This window comes from Centruroides vittatus, unplaced genomic scaffold (assembly GCF_030686945.1).
Source record: "Centruroides vittatus isolate TY-2023 unplaced genomic scaffold, ASM3068694v2 scaffold_1025, whole genome shotgun sequence".
Taxonomy (NCBI): domain Eukaryota; kingdom Metazoa; phylum Arthropoda; class Arachnida; order Scorpiones; family Buthidae; genus Centruroides; species Centruroides vittatus.
Window position 1 is genome coordinate 536186 of NW_027122668.1, and position 26520 is coordinate 562705.

General features: G+C 32.4%; 1 protein-coding gene and 1 long non-coding RNA gene across 2 annotated transcripts in view; both read right to left on the minus strand.

The window, feature by feature from the left end:
- The window catches only part of Tgs1 (Trimethylguanosine synthase 1), a 44682-nt gene extending 37931 nt beyond the window's left edge, over nucleotides 1-6751 (minus strand). The window contains exons 1-2 of the mRNA XM_067283978.1: nucleotides 6727-6751; nucleotides 1034-1152 (exon numbers count right to left, since the gene is read on the minus strand). Of these exons, the coding sequence (XP_067140079.1) occupies nucleotides 1034-1125 (92 nt within the window). The 5' untranslated portion in view covers nucleotides 1126-1152; nucleotides 6727-6751. The remainder of the gene's footprint in view (nucleotides 1-1033; nucleotides 1153-6726) is intronic.
- Nucleotides 6752-21894: 15143 nt separating this feature from the next.
- Nucleotides 21895-22279, minus strand: LOC136986438 (uncharacterized). The gene is made up of 3 exons (XR_010882483.1): nucleotides 22208-22279; nucleotides 22043-22132; nucleotides 21895-21978 (listed from the first exon to the last, which is right to left on the minus strand). It is a non-coding gene; the product is annotated as an uncharacterized lncRNA (long non-coding RNA).
- Nucleotides 22280-26520: the final 4241 nt, after the last annotated feature.

Below are 26520 nucleotides of genomic sequence, written 5' to 3' on the forward strand. Positions count from 1 at the left end.
GGAAATGACTCAAGTGTCCACAGTCCTCCTCTAAGGCTTTGTTTTTACCCCAGCATGATGTATATATAAACTATAAGTCATTTAGGTATAAACTAGTAACATTCAATATTTATTTAAAAATCTTTGTAACAAATTAACATCCTAAACATGTAAAATTTGTAAAGTAAATAATTTGTCCTGGGATATTTCAACATACAAACTCCTAATAACAAAATTCATGGTTCAAAAACTGTTAAAGAAAAGCCATTAACTTAGATAATCTTATTAATAACTTTTTAATAATAAACTTATTAATAATTGTTTTATATGAAATCATCACATTACTTAAACAAGTAAGTAATTTATAAACAACGGTTTAAAATATAATAGTAGAATCTGCTTATTGTAATCATTCTGAGATTTGTATAATAATGAGAACCAGTTGATAATATTATGTAGGATTATGTATATAACTTAAGACTATAATTAGTGGAAATTCTGATTTTATTAAATCTGATATTAAAAATAAAATGTATAACTTTTAAGATTTATTAATTATTATTAAACAATTGTAATTTTTCCAGTGTTGTTTGTCTGCTGTTTTTGCAGCATTGTCAACAGCAGCTAGCATATAATTAAAGTAAAAAATGCCCACAAATCAAACTACTGTGAGCAAACAACTAAAATGATTACAGCTTAGCAATTTAAACTATGGTTAAGACCAATAACAATTGTGTTCAGTCACATGTTCAGGCTGATATATAGAAAAAAACCAGCTTAAAACTGCTTATTTATTCAAAGATAACTGAAAGTCTCATTACAATAAGCAAAAAGTTTTATAAGTTTTCCATAATCTACAGGTTTTGGGACATGTTAATTCTGATAACATTCAACAACTGCAAATAACAATATCCATGATTACAATAAATAAATTCTATTATACTAGTATGTCTATTGTGCACTAACATTTTTTCATTATAAGCAAGAAGATTCTGAAAATATTTAGTATATTTAAAATTTATTTTATGACATAACTTTGTATAATTCTGCTTACCAAATTTCAATTCTTGTACAAATGCATTTACTGATATAGTTATCAATGATATACTCAATAACTGCTATAATGTTGAAATCTTCCGACATCATCAGTGAATCTGAAGTAAATAAAACATGCTTATCAGTAAAAACAGAGCTTTAAAAAATTAATTTCATTTGATATGATTATAAAGAAGTCTCCTTGGTGGAACATGAGGGTTAAGGAAACAGTAAAGGAAAAGAAAAATGCATAGAAAGAGTGGAAGGGAGGGGACAAGGGAGATGAGAAAAGAAATTTTACAAGTATCAGGAGGCTAAAAAGAAGTGCCAAAAATAGTACAAGAAGAAAAAAAATGCTGGAATGAATTTTAACAAAGAATTGCAAGAAGACATGAGAGGGAATAAGAAAAAATTGTATGGTTTGGTGAAGAGTGGGTGAAAAGATAGTTAAGACAAATATGATCAAAAATGAAAATGGAGAACTGACTACTCAAGAGTAAAACATAAGAAAAAGGTGGTAAGAGTATTTCCAAAAATTATTAAATGTACAATGGAAGACACCTGAGGAGGCAGAAGAAATTATGAAAGAACAGATCTAGGGAAGAGACAGAGGGTGGAGACACACAGAAGTGGAGACCAAAAGATGAAAAGACGGATCATAAAGATAATGAAGATGGGCAAAGCTGCTGGAATTGATGAAGTCATTGATGAAGTCATGATGGATATGATCAGTGGGTCATATCCATCATGACTTCATCAATTCCAATATGTTGGCTACGACATATTGGAATTGATATATTGGCTTACAAGGGTTATGAAGGCAGCATGGAAAGATAAAGTACCATCTGAATGGGGAAAAGTTATTATAGTCTCAATATTCAAGAAAGGAGACAGAGTAGTAGTATGCCTTGTATATTTTTTCTTTATGTATGTTTCCTTGTTATCTATCCCTGTATTTTCAGTCTTGGAATAGCTTGTGCATTCCTGTTTCTTTGTATTAACCACAACTCTGGGCTGCTCCTCTTTCCTGTCTGATTGTGAAAGACTGGTTGGACAAGTTTTGAAGTAGTCCTGCAAAACAGAGATGAAAGGACAAAACACTTTTTGGTTGGGTGCTTGAGGACCTTTAGACAAGAGACGAGCCAAGTTGGATGTGAATTCCCTCTATTAGGAAGAGAAGAACTCTGTGGGCCAGTGAAAAAGGTCATCATAGAAAAGCATTTGACATTATATGTCCACTTGGCTTCAAAGAGAGTAGAAAACAAAGACAAAGGATCATTATTGACAACTAGGTAAGTAAAACTAGCAAGAAGATTCTACATTTCTGCTGGATATTAGACATATGGAGTGTCTTTTCTGGTGATAATGCTTCTCCAACTAAAGGATGTTTCTACCCATTGTCATCCAGAACTGTTCTCATAGTATTGTCTAACTTGGCATCTCCCAGTTCTGGTTGGTAGCTATCAATTTGATATTAACATTTAATTTTAGTTTAGAATAAATACATAGGGTAAGTTAAACTGTATTTTGTATGTTGTGTTGGTTGTGTATGTTGGATTTGAGTTTGTTACTTGTGGTTATTAATTTCAGTCCCAGACCCCAGGTTGGGGTGCATTATTATTCAGTTGAAATCCCCACTGGCTAATATCCTGGGTCTTGTGAAGTATTTTTGTATGTATTTTGTTGTTTTTAATAAACTTCTTTTATTTTGTTTAGAAGGGTATATTAATTCTTTGTCCATGACCCATTACAAACTAACTTAACATCTCATAACTGAAAGAAATCTGAAATTTACAGAGGGATCACATAGTTAACCCATGTTGACAAGAGTTTTAAGAGAATTTTAGAGTGCAGGATCAGAAAAGTGGTGGAACACCAACAAAAAGAGTAACAACATGGGTTCAGAAGGAACTGATCTACCACACATCTGATATTCTCCGTCAGACTACTGATGGAAAAGGTTTGGGAATCAAGGATTTGGTAATAACTTTTATAGATATTGAAAAAGCACTTGACAGTGTCCCAAAACAGATGGTGTGGAAGGCCCTACAGAGTAAAAACATCTTGGCAAAAATTATAAATCAGATACAAGCAATGTATACCAAAAGCTGAAGTCGTATCAAAAACAAAAGTTGGGAAAACACAGTGGTTCAAGTAAAGACAGGACTTCAACAAGAAAGTGTTTTGTCACCACTTCTGTTTATATTCACAATGGATGAAATTCTTAAAAATGTAAAAAAAAAAAAAAGCTTAATGAAAGAAGTCAAGGGCTTGGCTATTTGCAGATTACATAGTACTGATGGGAGGCACAGAAGTACTACATCATCAACTGAATGTGTGGAACAGGGAGCTGAGGAATGGGGAACGAAGATAAGCTGAGAGGAAAGCAAGACAGTGGTGATGTCAAGAAGAAAAGGAGAGGGAAAAACAAACTGAATAGAAAATTATTAGAAGATGTTGACAGCTTTAGATACTTGGAAACACATCACAGGATGGAAAGTTAAGCAAAGAAATAAGTAGAAGGATACATCAAGTTGATGGCTTCTTCCAGAGTATGAGAACTCTAATATGGAATAAGGAAGTGCCACTCAAATGTAAAGAGGTCCTTTATCAATAATACTTTGTTCCAATATTGACTTATGGAGCTGCAGCATGGACTACATCACGAAAAAAAGACAAAGATCCAGAAGCAGAAATGAAATTCCTCAAAAGCATGCTAAGACAAGGGAATCTAATCTGCTGTGTGAGATCTACTTGTGAAATACAACTTGTGATGTCTGATGAAATAGGTTATGTCATCATCTTGCTAGAACTTCTCACTGTAGCTGAAGAGACAGGATAAGGAATGAAGAAATGAGAAAAAGAACATGAATGAAAAATTTGGTAAAGACAATAGAACAAATTTGACTGAGATGATTTGGAGAAAGAGATGGGGGGAAAGACTGTTATAATTAACTGCCATCTTAGTAATTTATTCATATTTTTAATATATATTAATTGTACTATAACTAAAGGAATATTTTAAATATTTTTTTTGCATGCCAAAGTGGACAAGAGCCACAAAACAAAAGTTCAATTCTGCTACAGCTATTTGACTGAGTTAATGTTCCTCATCAGACTATTGTTGAATCCTAAAGGTGGAAAGAAGGACAGGATATAAACAGTGTTTCTTCTACATTTGTAAGAATTAACCATCATCCTGATAACTTATTCACATCTGAGATATTTTTGATGACTAATTTTAAAAAATTAATTCTTGAAACTGCTAAAACAATTTTGATCAGATTTATACTTTAATATTCCTAGTAATAAAATCCATACCTTATGTAAATCTCCAGCAAGTAGAATTTGTCTAATAAACCTGATTCAGGTTTGAAGTTTTACTAATTCAAATTTATATAAAGTGTAGATTTTATTACTAGACAGCATTTCCAGCTGTAATCTTGGAATATAATTTAATATTTCTATATAATAAAATTGACTTAACTGTAATAACTATACTCTTAAATTATATTATTATAGATGTTATTTTTGTATTATTATAAATAGATTTTTGTAAATGCAGTTCTGACTAGATTATATCATGCAGAAGTATACTGGCCCTACTGAAGATACACACGACTTCTTTTATCTTTTTTGAATGTGTTCCTGATGGGTAAATCAGAAAGACAATAAAAGAATGAGGTTATTGTTCTGAATACGTTCGTAATTTTATGGAGGGAGTACTCCTCGACATCTCACAGTTGCCTCATTGTATGTTTAATCGACCTTGTAATGGGTTTGTAGAAAGACATGATTTATGCCTGCACCACACAATAATTTAAGACTAAAAAAAATTCAGATTACATTTTTGTAAATGCAATCCTGACTAGATTATATCATGCAGAAGTATACTGGTCCTACTGAAGATACACACGACTTCTTTTATCTTTCCACCCTCAATTTTTAACCACCAAAATTTATCAGCATCAATTCCTCTAATAATCAAACCTCCATGCAAAATATCAGAAATTTTGGACAAAACGCACTGCAGTTATTAAGCTTCAAATAGTGTGTGTGAAATTGTGCCCCCCCCACACTAACATATGTATGTACAGAAATAACCCGAATTTTTTACATTTCAAGAACCCGAGTCCAAAAATGTAAAAATCTTGGTGGGGGTCAGTTTATGTTCGATCGCCATACTTTCCCTCTTATATATAACAGCCAGGAAACTAAAATTAAACTACAACACCCAATTCCTCAACTATAGCAATATGAAAATAGGTTGTTTAAACTACAAGTTCCAAACTTTTAATTTCACGACAGGTTTTTCTGTTTTTGCTTGTGGAGATAAATTCGGTTTTACAATCATTTACACTATTCAATATCTATATAAATATGCTGCTACTTTTGGAAAGCATACTGGAAAACTGTATACAACTCCAATAATAAAGTAAAATATTTGAAAAATAACAACAAGATTCTAGTTCTAAATGAGACAGAGACCATCCAAAATTGCCTACCCTTATATGTAGTCAAACAAGTGAAAAGCAACATGATCCTAAATATAATCATCCAGAAGATATTCAACTTTAAATTATTCATGACTTCACTTCCAGTTATGCAAGTAGTAATTTTGATAGTCAGCTGCTACAGAATAGTAGAGCAGTCGTTCGACTTCTCGACGATGTCAAAGTTAAATAATACAGTTTATCTTGAGAAAAATTTGTTATACAGAGAAATTTGCTATATAGAAGTTTGGGTTAAAAAGGTTGAAAAAAATCAGATATATCACGATTTCATTACTGAGGCTACAAGTCCAATTTAGACCATCTCCATTGTCATCAAGTTACTTTGCATTCCCGAAGCATTACATAAAATATTATGTGTATCAATGTGATGTCAGATAACACAAGTTTTTAACTACTGTAATCAGTTTTAAAAGCAGAATTTTGTGTAGAAGTTACTCTTAGGGATAAAATTACACCTCCAAATGAGACATTTTGGACCTTATCAGAGGTGTTGACTAAATCCACAGGAACAAAAAAGTCAAAGAAACCATACCTGTACATATGGCCCTCCAAAATCAGGCTACTTCCAGGTCGCATGCAATCTGGATTACTCCACAAATGACAAAGATATTGCATTTAAATGTAATAGTCTTGGCTGTTCGCGTGTAGTTTTAGGAACATGTGAGGCTTGCCCCGCGTGGGTGCCAAGATGTAATGGCGTGCACCAAAGAGCCTTCACTGATGCGGAGCACGTAGTCGTGCACTTGAAGTATGGAGAATAGGCATGATTCACGGTAGACACTTACCTTCGGTGATGAATATCTTGTGAACGGTAGCATGTACAGGTATGGTTCTATTGACTTTTTTGCTTGTACGGGGAGTCTACAATTCTGGGAGGTGGCAAATCCTCAGAGTTAATATTACCCTTTTAGGTCATCCAGTACACTGTATATTGCCTGAAAAAACTTCTACCTAAGGTTTTTAGTATCTTAAGCATTATTTTTCAATTAATTTGCATAAATGTCTATAAATAGGTAAGATTTTATTCTTAAAATTTAATCAAGTTTTCATTACGGTTTTAAGGATAAAATTTTATACAAGTACGTGCAGGAGCATTAGACGTTATGGGTTATTTTAGTTAATTTGCAAATTAACTGGGAAAATTCATATTTATTAACATTGTTATTAAACGTTAGCTTACCATTCTCGGCGTGACAACAGACGACGAAATTTCGATCTCGCGCCGTAATCCCTCTAACGGCAATTTTAAAAGTTAAACAAATTACATAAAATATAATTAATTATTATTATAAATTGCAACTATACAATTATAAATTTAGAAAAATTGACAAATTATAAATGTATAATTTTTTAAATATTTGAAAAGGTTTCGAGATCTCTCTGCTACTGATAGCTCTAATTCTATGAAAGTGGCGTAGTAAATATTTCTGCCACTTCCAGAGCTGCAATCGCTTTGCGGCGTAAGTTTGGCTTGAGCGTGGGAAAAGTCGACTATAAATATTCGAAATTCTTTTAGTATAAAAAATTTTATCGTTTTAAATTCAGATATTGTCTTTGTCTTTTTTAAAGAACTGATTATAAATACTATTTTAACTCGGTTTTGAATATTATTTATTTGTAGGCCTATATGTCGTTAATATTTATAAGTTTATTAACTGTTACTTTTATGATTTTAGACTGTTTGTTATTTCTTACAATTTGTATTTATTTTAAAATATTTTTGGGAGTTTTCGTCAAGGGTAAGAAAAGATGGTAAAAGAAATTAGTTAATTTCTATTTTGTATCGTTGGTGCATGGCGTTGGTGGTCGTATGACTCAACGTTAGACTAGTGCCCTTAAAACACGAAGCTCCTCCATTCCATGACAGAGAGAAAGAAGTTTTATAACAGTCCATCTTTCAGTAAATCAGACATATCGATCCGACACTGTCCCGGTTTTCGAAACAAGTGGCCCAAAGCATTAACCCTTTCGGCTATTCAGTCGTACCAAGGCCAGTTGATCGCTTCGCTAGTAAGGCCGTCCGCCGTAAGGAAAATTGCCGTATTTACACTGTTTTCATTTTTCGCCGCTGCGAAAGATTTTGGCGCTAGTTAACGGTGAGACTCGCGTTCAGTGAATTGGTCGTTTTGTACTTTTGTGTGCAGGTATAGCTATTTTATGAAATTGTGATAATTATATATAGTTATACTTGTATATTGTTATATTTATTCGTGAGTTATACACAGTTGACGGGACTTTCTCTTCAACAGCAGCTTGGTATATAGATAAAAATACATTCTTTGTGTAGCTCTCTATCTGACAACACTCAGCACAGTTGATGTTGTACAGTACTTGCTGAATACCTCAAATTCAGATATGTTTTGACGAGAGATTTAACAGTGATCCAATTGAGTCTTTCTTTAGCTGCATTCGTTAGTTTAATGGAGGGAATGACAAATTAGATGCACGATCAGCATCTCTTACAACGCAAATAATTTTAAAAGTTGGTATCTTACAGGCTGCACAGAATGGAAATGCACCATGCTCTTTTTCCTCCTCAAAGTTGTTACCTGTTATGACAGCAACCAACTATAATGTTAAAGATAAAGTCTGTAAATTGCGTGATTCTTCACTGTCTATTTTGCAAAAATTGCAATCTGTTACACAAGACTGCAGTGTTCCCTGTACAATTGAAAATGCTTCTCTGGCAGTTATCAGTGGTTACTTAATTAGAGTTCTTGAAGAGAAGATTGCATGCTATGAGTGCCTTGAAATCCTCAACCATCCTGCAAGTAATGGAGCTCTTTTTGGCTTAATATTAAACCAAGATAGAGGACAGCTTCGTTATCCGAGACCAGCGTTAGTGGGAGTGATTAGAATTCTTAGATTTTTTAAAATGATGTAATGACATTCAAACTAGCCTGACAAGGATTTGTGTAAGTTAAGCTGATAAAGGTCATTTTGCCATACTTGAAAAACTGCCCTGTACTGTGGTGTAAGGCTAACACTGATGGTACACATTCAAATCACAATAATCGCATGTGCAATATTATAGCAACAAAGTTTGTTAGCCCTTTACTAACCAATTGGACTGGACAATTAAGTCAAACTGTGGAAAAAGTACTCAGACTGTATCATAAGCCCACTTCTAGAAAAATATTAAAAGTCTAATGTAATTAAATGTAAATATTAAGTCTAATTCATATCGTAAATTTCTGATGAGGAGGAAGCTAAGTACATTTCTGTTTTCTGCAGTTTGTAAAATTCATTCAAAAACAGTGTACACTTTATTCAATAAATTAATTTTTTTTATGTAATAAACTTCTGCTTTTTCTATAAAGAATTTTATTTATATTAGAGATGTAAGCTGAAGCAATGTTACTTTTACCATAGCTATACTTTTAATTTCAACTCTAAAACAATATATGTTGCTTTTGTTCACAATTCTACGTACTTCTCCAATATTAATTATAATAAATTCTTACCTTCAATATCACCATATTTCCGCGAAAATTTTTCGAAACTTTTTTACTAATCTAAAAAAATGTGCTTATTTTTGCGAAAAAATATGCAAATTTTTTCGAAAGGTTATATCGATATTTATTCTTAGTCTTAATTAACAAAAGTAATAATTTTATAACATTTAATACACAGCATTTTAATAAATTATCATATATGGTCCGAAAATGTGAAATTTTTTATAGTAGACACTATAGGTAATCTAGTTTTGCTAAGTTTGCGTACTTTTCGAGTAAAAAACAAAAATATTTAAATTAACGATTAACTACTGGTATCTTTAAGAATCGAAAAGAGATCATTAAATAGTATTAGTGTGAAAAAGTTTGTATTTTCCATGTCAATAATACTCGGTTATTATTTCTTTCTAAAAACGTCTTATAAAAATAAAGGTGTGAAAAATACTGTATTATTATTTCGCTTTTTTCACGAACTAGGGAACATCGTTTGCAGCAGCTCATTTCTTGATTGTCAAAAGTTTTCATCCTGCATTAATGAGAAAAATACTTAACGCAACGACGTCTCCAAACTCCTCTATACTGAAACGCTGACGATGGATGGTGACCGATCGTCAGCGCCACAAGCGGAGAAAATATCAACTAGCGTCTATACGCTCGGTACAATAGACCGAGAGAATTGGTGGACCGTGGACGGCCTTACTAGCGAAGCGATCAACTGGCCTTGGACCTGCCCACGGTTAAGATGGCGGTTCGGATTCGTTACGCGTCACGCGAGTGAGAATGAGGAAGTTGATGGGTCCGACGATAGAGCGACGGCGATACTCGAATAAATGACATTAACAACGTATAAAAACATCAATTTATTAAGACTAAAGCTACAGTTACAATAGGGGCGAGCTACCGTCGCCTACGGTTTGGATACGCGGAGGGAGAGTTTACACGAATTTGGGGAGTCATACCTCTTGATCCGAGTGGGTCTAGTCACAAGTTCAATGAAGGTATCCTCGGCTCGGGTATCCTTTCGTTCGTCGTCGGTTTCCGGTCTCGGGATTAGGGACGCACACACTGTCTAACGAACACAACGTAACAGACCGCCTTTCCCTCTCTCGTCGCCCTTTTATCTTCTCGGTCACGCGTCTCTCCTCCACCAACCAGCACTATTAGGTTTTTGTTCCTCATGATTCATTTTTTTTCTCCGTGGGAACAAAACAATAAAAGTTTTTATTGTTTGATTCCGGCGGGTTTGAATTTTCACATGAATATCGTCGCCAGGGGGACCTTTTTAATCTGCATTTTCCAGCGCTCTCCTGTGTGGATAAAAGGACGAAACACCCCGAAAAGGCAAGATGGAGAAACAAGGACAGTCGTATATCACCAGTTCCGATTTTAGAAAATATTTTATTTTTAATTGGAAACCTTTTTTGTGTTTTAATAAGGACTTTTTAGCTTTTTTCGACGGCTCGTAGCCTAAAAAGAAAGGTCGGTCGCCGAGAATGTATCGTCTGGCACACAAACTAATGGATGGTGATTCCTACTTGGGCGAATTTGTCTGTAAATATTTAAAATTACTTTTCTTTAATTATAGTGGATTTTTAACTTACAGAAATCACAAGAACTACTTCTTTTATCTTATCGGCAAATTGAATGATGGAATATTTTAAAATTTATTGCGATAAATGCTAAGTTTTACGTTCACACTAAACACACTTAAATTAAATGAGTATATTAATATTATTACTAGAATTTTTTAGTTATTTCACAGATATTTTATCAGACAAACAAATTATTTTATATAATATATGTGTTTTTATTTCATATAGGAGTCGTTTTAATTTCACTTGCATTAGTTGCTGATGCAATAATTGGTAATGTACAGGAAAAAGTTTTAAAACAATATCATACTTCTAATAATGAAATGGTAAGAATTATTTATAACTATTTTTTAAAAATAAATACAGGGTGTTTCTTCAAATGTTTCTAGTTTTTAACTGTTGTGTAAAATCTGTTTATTCAGACATATGAATAAAATGTGTTGGAGAATATTGGTCAATACTCCAAATTTCATACGCACACACTTGAAAAATCCATTGGTTCTGCATGGTGGCAATCTGGACCTCTACTGTTTCATGGTTTAGATTGCTGGGGTCCTATTTATTGGTCCACCTGATCAGCTGACATCATGTCTCTGAACTTGTTTTTTTTGTGGCAATGTCAATGATCGCATTTATGGTACAAAACTGCCAGACTAGAGAGCCTATGTACAAGTATTGTGGATGCCATTAACAGCATGATTCCTACATGCTTGGCTAAAATCAAGTACAGGCCAGATTTACATCAGCAGCATATTGATTTAATGTAACTGACTTTTTCAGATGCACTTTCTATTACCGTTGTCTGCAATACTATTATGAGCAGGACGGCCGTGCCCTTCAAGTCAGGTCCGACACCATGTTGTGATTTTTTTGGCTCGCAGGAACTTTGGAACTGCACAAGCAGTTACTTATGTAAGACTTTTACAGAGTAAGGGTAAAGGAGGAAAATTTTAGAGAAGCAGGGAAGCCCAAAACTAATGCACTCCACTATGCATTTAACCAGCAAAACCAAATGATTATTTTCCTGAGTTAAAAAGTACAAAAAAAAAGATGGAGATAGGGGGTGTTTTTAAATTCTTATGTGTGCCTATAAGAGAGAGTGTGTTTATAACCATGTGTGTGAGTCAATAAATACCTGGATTGGTAATGTTCAACGATCATTGGCATCCTGAAGAGGGGAAGGCTTGCACAATGGGTCTAGTTAATTGTTAGTTGAAGTGGTGAAGGTCCAGTGGGAAACTGTCGTTAGTTTGGGAAGATCAGCAGTGGAGTTCAGTGGAGATAAGAGTACACTTCAAAAGGACAAGCAAGCTCTCTCTTGTAATCTTTTCCCCCCTTCCTTTTTTATTTGGGTGTTTTTCCTTTGCTATTCTGATACCCAAAATTGGTAAGGTTGTACAGGGAGCTGGCAGTTAGTCAAATTCCTAATTTTTTCTAGTGATATTTCCTTCGGTAAAGAGTTTTTATTGGAATATGTGTCACCTACAAACGAAGTGTTATCAGCAGAAAAATCTTGCAAACTTCCTCTACGGTATTTGTGATATGGGTTTAAATATTTAATTTTTGTTCGAAAATTATTCTAACTGACATTGTCAAAATTACAAAAAGATACTAGCTTGGGTTCTCAAACTATATTCACATTTCTTTTCCAAAATTAATCTACAAAACTATGGGCATTTGACAGAAACATTCTGTATTATTAAATATATAAATAAATAATTTCAAAGACATAAATACTATTTATAAGAAAGAATTATCATTTTAGTATAAGAGATGTTCTGTGTGTAATTTTACTAACATTGTAAAGTACTATTTTTAGTATCTTAGGAAACCGACACTAACTGCGGCCGGTAAAACTTCCGTTAACCTAACAGATACTTTACGCGGATTCGAGATTAGTTTGCCAGGCCTGGGCTTTTACGCGTGCACCAAAAAAATTAGTAAGAATAACGACAAATATCAAGTCAAAGTTTCAAATATATTTAATTAGTAAATTTGAATTTAACTATGTACTGTACAATTGTCTATAATTCAAAACAAAATTTATTTAACGAAAATCAAGTCAACCCGACAATAAACTTAGCTTAACTTAATCTTAATTCCCCTTTGAAAATTTGACAAATCAAATACTTAAGAACTATGAACAAAATCACTTACGAACTAAACTTCTATCCGTCACCTCACTATACTAGGAACCTGTTTCCTCAATCCTTTCGCTATTGTCAAATCGAATTCCTCTTTGAACACCTTGGATCGCCTAATTCTCAATCTGGACTTCGCCTCGAATCTTTCACTCAGTAGTACACCTCGATCAGGAATTACCTCGATTGTCTTCGGTTGGCATGCTGGTTTTATGCTGTGAGGTGACATCACAATTCAGCTAGGTTACTCCCCTTATTTACATACTTAGTTTTTCTAACATCAAATTTCTTTCTGGCAGCTTCAATTCTCCGACGAAATCTTATAAACCGTTTACAAAGCATTTAGCACAATTTTCTGGGATGTTTTATGACGGTTTAGTAAGCATTTCTTTCCTAGTGAGTGTGGGACTCCCCCCTCCATTTTTTTTCTGCGGACTGTTTATTTCCGCTGGGCAGCGCAAGTGCGCTTGATTTTTCCTACGGCACTCGTTCTTTCGTGAGTTAGTTTATTATCTTCTTTTTTGGTTACTAATAAGAGAGTAGTGGGAAACCTTCGTCCTAACTAAACGTAGGCCCCCAAAAAAATATAATAAAACGAAAAATAATAATAAAATAAAAATAATGCTCGGACTCAGTTCCTTACAACATTGAAAATATTTTAATTCAATCAGTTGAATTTTGCTGATGGAATATTTAGTTAAATGCCATTCCATTTAGTTAGAAAGCAAAGTACAACTGTTAAATTAACGCGAAACGATTGATGGATTACATCAGGCTATAATAATACAACTACAGTAGAGAGTTGTTTATCCGAATCAATTGGGGACTGGGGTTGTTCGGATAACCGATTATGTACGAAAAAATATATTAACCTGTCTGATGTTGAAATTTTTTTCCGTTGGGTGTCACTTCGTGTTGATTTTCGTCGATTTTAAGTTAAATGAAAATTTTTATAATAATAATCGAGGCTATTGTATCGTTACAAATTGTTTCTTTATTTTGTACAAACGAAATAAATATATTGAAAAATATAAAAACATGAAAATTATACTTTAGAAGTAAATCTAGTATCAAAAAAGTTTGATTCAGCACGACACAGTCCGACTGAAAAGCGTTCGGATAACCGGTGTTCGGATAAACGACTCTCTACTGTAATTACTGATTAAACGCCGAGTAATTTGACCAAGAGGTAGACATTGTGCACATCTAATATTAATTAAATTAATTTCAATAAATAGTTTAGACTGTATTTCGATTTGTTGGCAGAAAAACTGTTGTAATATTCAAATAATTTTATATAAACTTTGTTATTTATTTGTTTTTTTTTGTTTTTATTCAGGTACTTTATTCATATTCAATAGGATGTATTTATATATTTTTGATACTGATTGCAATTGGACAATTGGGTCCTGCTACTGAAGTGTGCATAAAGGTAAAATATATTTTAAATTAAATTTTCTGGATTTTAGATGATGTTGTTTTTATTAAATATGAAAAGATATTATATTAGAAATCGTCATAAATATTCAGAAAAATATTAAAATTAAATTTAATTATAAGTATAATAAATATAAATCTGTGAAAACATATCTGTATGCGTTACAGGTACAGAAACTGCATACAAGCATGCTTAGAACAGCGTGCTTTTATCTCAGATGTACACGAAACACAATAAAGTACGAAACCTTTATTTAATGATTACGTATTACATTCGTAATTATTTCACACCTCTAATCCAGAGTTCGAACATTATATTACTTAAATTATATTAGGCTTTATTAAGTTCAGTATCGTGTTATTTAAAAATTTCAATTAAAATGACATACATAATGACAAGCATGCCCCAAGCAGATGTTTCGCGAAACATAACTGTTTTGACTGAAGGAGAAAAAGAAGAATTTTTAAGTGAAACGAAAAATATCAATACCTCTGGAACAAATGGATGGAACTCGAAGAAATTTGATGCATAGGTTTAAAAACCTATGCATCAAATTAGCAGACGATGACGAACAACGAGAGTCTCTTGTTTGGGACAGTTCTTTTTCAGTCTATTAAACATTACCTGTTTTAATCATTAAATAAATAAATAAATATTCTCCAGTATTTGCAAGTTTCGGGTGATGTAAAGATAAACTGGTTAATGTTACCTATGATAGCGAACATGGCGGCTCGTCTCTGAAACAGTGGGGACACACGTTCTAACCTAACCTAAGCTATTTTAATAAATTACCATAATTATTGTCAACCAAATTATGTAGGGCCACCTTGACCGCTCGGCCATCCGGCCCTCTAATAGGTTAGGTTAGAACGTGCGTCCCTACTGTTTCAGAGACGAGCCGCCATGTTCGCTACCATAGGTAACATTAATCGAAAATCTAAATATAAGACATATGGAAAGTTTAAATTAATTTGACAGTTTGGACTCATTTTGATGAAATTCAGCTTGATTAATAAAATCCTAAAGGGGAAGGAAAGTGGTTACTATTATAAGAGATCACAATTATATCTTCATACAAATTCAACCATCAGATATTTTCTGTCACTGCATGTGCAGGCATGGAAAATATTTTTATTCTATAGTACTAGAATAAGATTTCAAATTATTAATAATAATTATATATATATATATATATATTTATAGTATCCCATTGAAATATTCGGATATGGAACTTTGTTCTCTCTCGCCGGATACTGCGGCATACAAGTGGTGTTAGATCTTATTAAAACTTGCGGTGCTTTCGTTGCCGTGACCATAACGACTTGCCGAAAAGCAGTGACAATTATTCTGTCATTTTTATTGTTTTCGAAACCATTTAGGTTTCAGTAAGTATCACTTTGAAATTAAAATTATCTTGACAACAATATTTAATTATTAAAACTTAATTGATTCTCAAATATTCTTTACGTAACACTTTAATGAAGTTTATCCATACCATATTAATTTACATAATTTTTCCATTTTAGATACATTTGGTCTGGAGTTATAATCACAGTAGGGATTTACTTAAGTTCCTACAGTAAACACAAATCATCCATTTCTTTATTAGGTTAAAGTTTACCTAGGGAACCCCAATGGCCGCGCTTCCGGTAATCTCGACGGCAGGTGATGTTAGAAATTCGGTGTTGGTGGCGCAATTTTTAAATAACGCTATCGTATGCAAATTTTTTGTTTTTCGTGACGGCTCGACTGCTGCGAGTGGTTTTTTTCTCCCAGTTAAACATTTTTGAAGAAAAAATGCTACTTTCTGCTATTTTTAATAGTAAATAGGTAAGTTTTTATTCCGTCTACTTTTCGTGATGCAACGTGCAGCAAATTTAATAATTCTATCGTATTCGTAATTGTTGTAAGAAGTTTTTTTCTTTTTTTTGGCGACAAAATGGAAACTGCATACATTAATTCTGAAAATTTTTGGATTAATTGTATTTCCGGTCGTTTCTTTAGATTAATGTACTCTGGTTTCGATGATTTGGCAATAGATAAGAAAATACCTAGTGATGTGAAATTTGCAATATTCTCGAATTTGCAACATGTAGAAGAGGTATGCGAGAAATGTGGGAAACGTCGTAAATTAATGTATAGAGCAGATAAAAACTCTGTATCGATGCGATGTAATGTTTGCAAGACGAATTATTCAGCTTTCCAAGGAACCTTTAAAGGGAAATGTGGTCGTTTGTCGTGGGAGAGTATTTTGTCATTTATCTGGCACCTACTGTGTTTAGTGTTCGCTAACTGTTGCTGCTGGAGCTTCGGGAATTTCCAGAAAAACAGCAGTCGACTGGGCAAACTTTTTACGTTTTGTTATGATGGTTTCCATTAATAACCTATGTACTTTTAAGATTGGCGGGATAAATAAATTTGTGGAAATAGACGAAACAGCAATTGCGAAGAGAAAATACGAGAAAGGTAGAAAATTGAAGGGGACGAGGTGGGTTGTAGGTGGTGTGTGCAGAGAAAGGTCCGGAATCGAGCCGAAATGGAAAGAACCGGAGTCCGTTCCAGCTGCTCCACAAAGCGACGAGTGTAAGAAGGGGGAAAAAAAGTAAGGCACATTCTTGTGGCAAAACTAAAAAACGTGTAAAAATATCAAGTAAAAAGAGAAACATCAGCGATAGGGATCGCAAATCAAGGAAAAGCGAGAAGAAACGGAAAGGAAATGTATGACAGAGCGTCAAACACGTGAGTAACAGTTTGTTTTATATTTCATAGCTAGCTGAACTTGCAAAATAATTTTAAAACATTTACTTTTTACTAATGTAATTATTATTTTTTCAAAAAATTATACATGCTAACTAATTTGCATAATTTTTTGAACGTAGTACGCGTGCGTAGTACAGCAAACAAAATGGCGACCGGAAGCGCGGCCATTGGGGTTCCCTAGATAAACTTTAACCCTTTATTATTAGAGATACAATTTATTCTTTATAATATTTTTAATTATAATAAATTATTTTGCAGAAAACCTTGCACATTTGAACCTGTTTGAAAATCTCATTTTTTTTAAATGGAAATAAATATTTTCCAATGGAAATAAATATTTAATAATAACAATAGTCCTGATTATCTAACTGCCAATTCTTTACTTCTCCATGTTATTTTAGCTGCATATATTTTCATTGATTTTTTTAAAGAAAATCTACCCGGTTTAGAATTGTGTGTAAACATCAATCAAGATATAGTTCTTAACTAAATAAACGAAGGTATTTATATATTTTTTTTCTTAGATCTGAGTTTATTCAACAAATCTATATTCATATATACCTTATAATATATATATATAGTCCTGTATTTTCTGGACCGTTGCCATTCCCATTTAGGTTGCACAATCGAGACTACTGTATATTTATTAAATTATTCTATAACCCGCAAATTATCATTTCATATTCCGATCTTTCTTGTCTTTGTTGTTAACGTATTAATATTTAGTCTGACGTGTAATTATATTTTATTGTATATATCACAGTATTGAAATTATTATTTCGGACATATCAAGTTGCACAATTCTTCTCCGTATTTTTGTAAATCTTTATTACAAGTAAATGTAAGGTAAAGATTTATAAATGATTTTGTAATTGTATAAATTAAGATTTAAGTCGTCGTCTCCTAAACACTATAAAGTGCAGACACGCGGACACTTGGCAATCTTCATCTTAAGTTTATAAACTTGCCAAGAGGCGCAAAGTGCCTGCACCTTATAGTGTTTAGGAGACGACAGAAACAATTACCGACACTGTTTCAAGTGCGTCCAAAAAATTAAGATTTAAGTATTATCTAAAAGTGTTCGTACCTGAAAATTATATTTTTAAAAATTTTTATTGGCACAATTTGATTTTATCTATATTTCTTTTCATTTTCTACTGTGATATTTTAGAATTACAAGAATTATTTATTCTATTAATTAAAAAAATTAAATGTTAAAGATAATTCTGAATTAATACTTATCTTTTTTTAATTAGTTATTATTTTTCAGTTTTAAGTGACCATAATATTACCACAATTATCATCAAATCCTTGGATAATTGCAGTACTATTAAGATTACTGATGGTTCAGATAACAAGTTCTAGTTTTTCATAATGGATTACATGTGCAGTCAAACAAATCTACATTTTTTTGGTAATACTGATGCAAAACTGTGAAGATTCGTGTTTTGTTAGATGCAAGATTATTTTTATTAGTATCTTTCCCTCGCAGCTCTTTTCTTCATCATCATCATTTGTATGACTACATAGTAAAAGCAGTAGAGTGTGTTGGAAACCACATGGTTAAAAATAAGCAAATCCATACACGTTTATTCCTAAATATCTTCTAGGAAAGTAATATTAAAAGTAATTTAGTATATTATTTAAAGATCATAATTTACTGACTTTAAAAATAGGATTAGTTTACAGATGGGAAAGCTGAAGATTTCAGGTGACATGCATTCCCTTTTGGCTTCTAGTGCAGGTTACTAATGATACGAAATGGTAAATATTTAAGCTTTTTGTGCATGCACATTGAATTTATATACTTATGTAAGCTTCAATACAACGTGTGACCTTACAAGATGTCTCCGAAGCGAGTTATAACCTTCTGACTATGAAGTTTCCCACTTCTGTGCTGGATAATCTGTATTTCTGTTTAAAATGGATTAAATATTTTAAATAATTTGGCAGTGTTCACTCCATAATTATAATAATTATTTACAAACCAACGTGATTGGATAAAAAGCACACAATATCAATAGCAGCTTATCTGTATTTCCTTACAAAAAATTAAATACTTAGCGTATTAAAATTTTCTGAAATTTAGTATAAAAAATAATTCTAAACAAATTTAAATTTACAGTTACATTTAAGTATTTAAAGTAATATTTAATAACAAAATATTTTGACTTTTCACCCTGTGAGCACTAAGGGGGCCTTTTAAATATATTTATTGTGGATTTGGCCAGGTCTACTATGAGGGCATCCAGGTATGATGGGGCTTGATGTTTTTGAGATAGACCAATACCAAAAAATTCTGGGATTTTTCAACCATCCAGATTTAATCTGTTGACACTCAGAGTGGTAGGTTGACATCTTAATTTTCTTGGCCTATTTCCCTAATCTTATAAAAAATAAATAAAGGGGAAAGAAAATTTAAAGAACAATCAGATTTATTTCTTAAATATTTAACTAAATCGGTGACTCGATTATATTATTAAGGAATGGAACGTTGACATTTGATAATAGAATAAAGTAATAGAATTCTGCGGAGAGAAGTTTCAAGTTTGACCGATTTGGCTACAATTTTTGAAAATTGTAGACATAAATTCCCACCGACATCCACCCGTCTGTCCTTAATCTTGCGAACAGAGTTAGATAGATGATAATCGACACCAGCTTAGGGCAGAAGCCTCCAATTACCTGTATACGAACATCTAATCTGTACCGTAAGACACATTATTTCAATTCAAAGCTTTTCCCCTGAATGGAGTTAGATGACTGGCATGATTCCATTGTTAACAGGGAAAAGACACTACTAAAATTGAGAGCATTAGGACTAGGTCTGGCATTGTGATGATGTCACAATAGATAATTGCTTGTTTTTGTTACTTTTTATTAATTGAAATCAATATTTGAGTTTCCATTTTAGTTATCGTAGATTTATAATCTGTATATGGTCTCACAGTGCTGTCCAGCCTATAAAAATAATTTAACTTATTCAGAATTCTATTCCATTAACTATCAAATTAGAGTTTTAAAGTTTCTTCCTGAAATAATAAAATATTTCAGGAATAAGGAACATTTTGTGAATATTGGTTGGGCTGCTCTGACGAGCAGTAGCGAGGAAATCTGTATTGGTATGCGAAGGATACAAATAATGGAATCGTAGTGTATTGCAGGCTGCTGGCTTATGCTTTCTCTAAATACTCTGGAACTTCATTCATCTAACATGCATCTAGCAGTGAAGATTTGTGAAATGTCTTTTATCTATCATTGTTTTTCGGTTTTAATAAGTAAACTGTTATAGGAAATATATTGTACGTGTTAAAAATCCACATTAAAGATATGGTTAACAAAACAAAGTTGTATAATATGCTTATAACTATGATGTGTTTATATATATGAGTTAATAATAGTTATAACTATTGTTAAAACTGTTAAATATGATGATGTATAATTCTATTTTGTTAATTCTAATATTTTTCTAAAGATAAAATCAAATTGTGTTTTAAATTATGTGAAAATAAAATATAAAAAAAATTACTTTGTATTGAAAAATTTCATTATTGATAAATGACATGTAAGTACTATGTTAAAAGTATTATATATCCAGCTAGTCTTTTTATAATATGCTGTTTTTATTTATTTTTAATGTTTTATTTCTTTTTTCTTCCATAATAAATTGTTTTGAACAATGAAAATAATGTATTTTGTAATAAATTTTCAACTAAACTACGATATTTTATTGTGATTAAAACGGATCAACACATTTGCTCTGTCAGACTAGTCCAGCAAGCTAACTGGACAATGTTACAGACATGCAAGTACATCCACGTGCCATTAAATTTAAATGCCTTGCTAAAATAATGTTACTACAGAAACTACAAGAGTTTTTCTATCTTGGTAACGTACAAAATGTAGAAATTTGAATACAAAAAACAATTAGCCAATTAACGACCGGCTTGAGACATAGATACCGTCTCTCAGAGATGGGAGACGATAACCAGAATAATGCCCCAGGTTTGTGTTCGTAAAACAATATACAATTTATGTCAAAGTTGCATTTGGTGTTAATGCGTTATTCCGTTGTTTCACTCGGTGTTTCTGGTATTAGGATATTCAGATACTTTATTTGAAGTAAAACGCACTTAGTAGTGTGTATCTGTCAGTTGAACAGCAAGTTCAAATAAAGTGCTATTTGTTCTCGGTGGCTAAGAAAAGAAAAGCAGAGAAAGTGACGTCCTTGAAAATATCACAATTGTTAGACATCAACTATGACAATTGTGAACAAGACATTTTTAAAACTGCTCTTTAATGTACATTTTCATTATTTATATAATGTTACAATTTATTTTTATATTTTCAATAAATTTATGGTCGTGATTTGTATGATTTTAAGAACACTAACTGAAGGGGGACGTATTGAATCCGAAGTGCATTTTAAGTGCTCAGTATAATATTGTCATAGAGAGCCATATATTATTGTAAAAATAATCATTAAAGATTTTGTAATCTAACACTGTTCAGCGGTTTGATATATATCATATCATATATTATATATATGTCTAAGTGATATAGACTGGAAATAAAATAAAATTAAGAGCTAAATGCAATAGATTATTCAATTGAATTAGTTTATGATTAATTTCGTAGCTTACTTATGGATTTACATGCATATAAATTTTTTACATTTCTAATTTATTTTTGCTTTTTATTTTTAAAAAGATTCGTATATAATTATTTTACAAACTCAACATGCAATATTAAAATATTATTTAAAATATTAAAATCGATACTACATTTAAATATATTTAAACAATGCGTACTGTACAATATAAATAAAACATTTGTAAATGTACGTAAATTTTCATTAGAAACAAAATATAAGACAAGTGACGATGATTTGCCGAAATTAGGCAGAATCTTAAATCGTATGAACTAATTCAGTTTTTATCAGAGAAAATGATATTCAAAACGATTGATCCTTCAGTTCAAATATCACTAAGAGCAGTTTTTCTTCTTGGAAACGGTCCTGAAATTCAAAAGATTCGAATACACGGAATGCAGAGCGCTACACATCTGCAAATTCAAATATATAAATATATTACATTAATATATTGAAAGAGCTAATTGACTCGCACACCTTGACTGGAAACTTCTTGGTAACATCGAAGAAACCGTTGAAAGATAAACATAAAGACGCCTTTCCAAATCTTTTCATAAAATTCACAATCTGTACGAAATTCATAAAATTATTTTATGCAAATTAAAAAGTATTCCTAATTCTATTTTATAACAGAAGCTTTACTTTTAATTTCTGTTCCAATTTCAGATCGCATTGAGCGAATCTTCGAATGTCCTGAAACGATGTTTGCATCTGAAAGAAAGAAGAAAAACATGTTACAAGTCGAGTGAAACATGGAATAGCGTATTTAATACAATACAAAAATTACAATAGATGTAAAAGCGGATGATAAAAATCCTACTAAAACACAAGTAAACGTCATTACAGCACAAATTATGCAAATTAAAATTTTTAATGCAAATTCCATTTTCGAATAAATCAAAATATAATAAAGTAGACTGATTTCCGTTAATAGAAAACCGTACAAAATTGTCAATACGTAATTAAACGGGCCATTGAATTGTTTACACAGTTCCAGAGTTCATTGTGTTGCGTCATAATTTTTTCTAATTCTGTTTCCAAATTCAAATGATTCATTTTTAGTAATTGCAGATCCTCGGATAGCTTCTGGAAAATCGTCATTAATATGGTAATAAATAAGAAAATAAAAAAACTAGGTAGAGTGTTCCACCCGAGATTAAATTAATAAAAATGCCAACTTCTATGGTGCAGAAAAATGCTTCGTATTCGTACGACTTTCCCCTCTCTACAGCAGCATAAAAATAAAAAATGTTCAATGCTTGGCAAAAAATAGTTAAATATACAACAGTAACAGAAGCGATAATTGTCGTGTAGATAATCACCCAGTAGACTTTTTTCCACAGAAATATTCTGGTTTCGTCAATTTAATATTTGGAGTTAATTTTACTCTCTTTATAATACTGAAAGTGAAAGCGTAAGTTAAAACTAAATTAGCAACAAGCACTTTCACAAAGATGACGTCATTCTCGATTAGTAAGTACAACGATTGACAAGGAATCATCTCTGACAAAACCGGTATTGTCATAGAAGACATCAAACAGAAAAATAACCAGTAGAAATACTCGATAAAGAATGGATGAAATTTTGTCACAATTGAGTGAATATAAATATCATTACGGTTGTGGCAGGAACAAGGAACGAAAAAAGTATATCCGTAAACTCTTGCTACGGACGTAAACGAAGATAAAACGCAGTTCAAACATATCTCTGTTTCTGTGTTCATATTTTTTCTATTTCTTCTATACTCGTCTTCGGCTTCAATTCTTGCCAAAAAGTTTTCCATTATTTCGTTACACTTACGAAATTTTATGGAAATGTAATTAGAAATATGAGTTATACGATCCTTGGATTATTCGAATTTGACGTCGAGATGTTACGTGTGTCTGTGAAATGAAAGACTACAGGAACTACGCACAGTTGAAAATGCAATATACGCGTTTTATGATCTATTGAACGGTTTTGGATTTCAAATCTGAATTTCGATATGCCTTTTCTCGTAATTACTGTTTACAGAATCCAAGGTTGTCGCAATGAATGTAAAATGTATCGTGTTTCCATACGGAATCTAAGCATTAAAAATTGTATGATAGTAAACAAAAGCTATTTATGTTTAACCTCAACAACTGATGGTAAATTATGATTAACTTTCATTTCGTAATTGATATACAGTAGAGACTCGTTAATCGGAACCCCGGTAATCGGAATCGCCGGTAATCGGAACGATTTTCAGTCGGACTGTGTCGTGCTGAATCGAACGTTTTTGATACTAGATTTACTTCTAAAGTATAATTTTTATGTTTTTATATTCTTCAATATATTTATTTTGTTTGTACAAAATGAAGAAATAATTTTTAACGATACGATATCCTCGATTATTATTATAAAAATTTTCGTTAGGCTTAAAATCGACGAAAATTCAACACGAAGCGACACGCAAGGGAGAAAAATTTGAACATCGGACAGGTTAATATATTTTTTCGTACATAATCGGTAATCGGAACAAATCACTAATCTGAACAACCCACTTCCCCAATTGATTCCGATTTTCGGTTCTCTACTGTATTATGTAATCAGTTCTAATTAATCAACTTTTAATTGTGTTTTTTAAATATCTTTTGTTAACAGCCAGGCAGTGTAGTCTTCAGACTTTTAATTTAAAGATCCAGAATGGAATCCGGGCAAGTAATTCTTAAAAAAGTTATAATGTATGGTTTGTCTCGGATACATCGGGTTCTTTCGCCCACCATCCGATCACTTCTGTCGTAGTATATATGTTCGAACTCACTTGATGGGTATACAGAAATTGGAATGATAGAGCATAGTAAAGCAATGTAAAGGCGATCTGCTAAAGAATATGCCTTCGGAGAGGATTTTCAATGGAAAACGTGCCCTGTTTAGATGTTAGACAAGTGAAAAAAAAAACGGAAAACTGTATGTGGCCAATTCGTGGTGAGGACCTTCGACAAAGTACCAGTGTTGAGTGGTTTAACCCACTGTATTTCGTAACCGATGTATGGGTATGAAAAAATAATTTCTTAGTTGACAGAACAGAAAGACTAAATGTGTATATATAAATATATCTAATAATATTTTGTTACTATGTCTTATATAGAAAGTAAACATATCATAATTAAAAATAAATATTACTTTATTTATTATACGGCTCGTTTTTTTTTGTCTTTTATCGACATTTGCACACCCGTTATTCATTGTGTCGACCGTCAGTGTAGCCTTTCACACAATAAAGGTATATCTGTTGAAAGAATTTTTGTAATTAGGAATTATTGACGCGAAATTACACTAAGTTTCATATAGTTTATATTTCTATTACAATGGTTTATGTATATCAAAAAGGAATAATTTAATGATGATATTAATATGTGTATCAATTAACATATAATTATTTAAATTTTAATATATATTTAATTCATTAAGAATATGATATAATAATTCTTGTGTAACACGTAACGTATATGATTTTGAAAAATCGTTAAATATTAAACGGCAATACGATTAAATTTAAATCGAATTATGTTTTGGCTTACATCATCCTTCATGCATTTAGCGGAAATGGAGGAAATAAATTTAATTTTGAATAACACAGAATAGAAGGAAATCAATACTTTACCCTGTTCTTGCGTACATTTTAATTTAAGTTCTAAATTTTACTAATAATAATTATAAAAAAACATAGGTAAATCAGGTTAAGTTTAAGAATCTATAAATACATGTATATAGTTAACTCTTGAGTTTCAATGCTTATCAAACAGTATTATTAATATTTTGGGAAAATACTATACAGAAATAATATGGTTTGTGAATGATAGAAAAACAATGTGTTGATAAAGATAAATTCGTGTTGCTTTAAGTTAAGTTTTTTTCCGAATTTAATTCACTACACCAAGTTTTATTCATTTGGTATACATGCTATTAACTTACTTTTCTAAAGAATTTCTATTATTAAACTTCATATAATATATAAAACGCAAATAGTCTTTTCTAATTATAATTTTATATAAATTAAAATTAAACGATACTCAGAAAACGTGTTTATTATTTTAATAAAATGAGGTTATGTTAGTGTGAGGATGCGTAATGTAGGAGTATCCCTGCCCGGTGGAGACTGAACTCAAATCTTAACTTCTCGATACCAGTGTGAGGTCATCAATGTGGGTTTTGCTCGTCCGACCCTACTCGCCTAGGTGTCGACCTTAGGTGAAAAGGTTACGACCCTCGCTTTGCCCGCGATCTGTCAGGATGACACGAGAAAGCCTTTTTTCACCTATTGGGGCAGTGGTTTCCTGGACGCGAAGGTGACTCACACAGAGATCGTATTTACAAATTACCGCGTTTATTCATATGGAAAAACTTGCTTACAATGAGTTATACAATCCACAAGATGAAGTAAGGTCGTTTCCCCGATTCAAAAGTTCCACGTGGAGAAAGTTCGTCTCTGACGATTCGAATTCCAGGGGTACAAAGAGAGTTTATCTGCGACGATCCTGGGTAATGATCAGAAAAAGGTTCGTCTCTGGTGCTGTCTTCGAAGTTGGAAAGATGGGAGGGCGTCGTCACATGGTAGTCTGTCTTAGCTTTTGGATATTGATGTCTTTTCTTATATTCCTAGTCCGGGTTTCCTGGACTGACGTTCTCGATCACTACTTCACAACCTCTCCGTGTCTTTGGGATTCGGGTTTTTATATTATTTTTACCCAAAATCCCGAGGTTTTGGTTGGTCCGAAAGATGGTTCCCGGTAATTCTATTTGTCCCTGGTCTGTTGCCAAAGATGCGATTCGGGCCGCGGGATCGTCAAACATCCCCGAACTCCCCCGTCCGGGCCGTTTCCCTCTGGAGTCGGGTCAAGTTCTTCCTCAGATGGCGGTCCCGTAAATTTTACTCTAATGTGTATTTTTCTGTCCTGGAGAAGATGGAGCGATCCGGGTCGCCGCCCCAT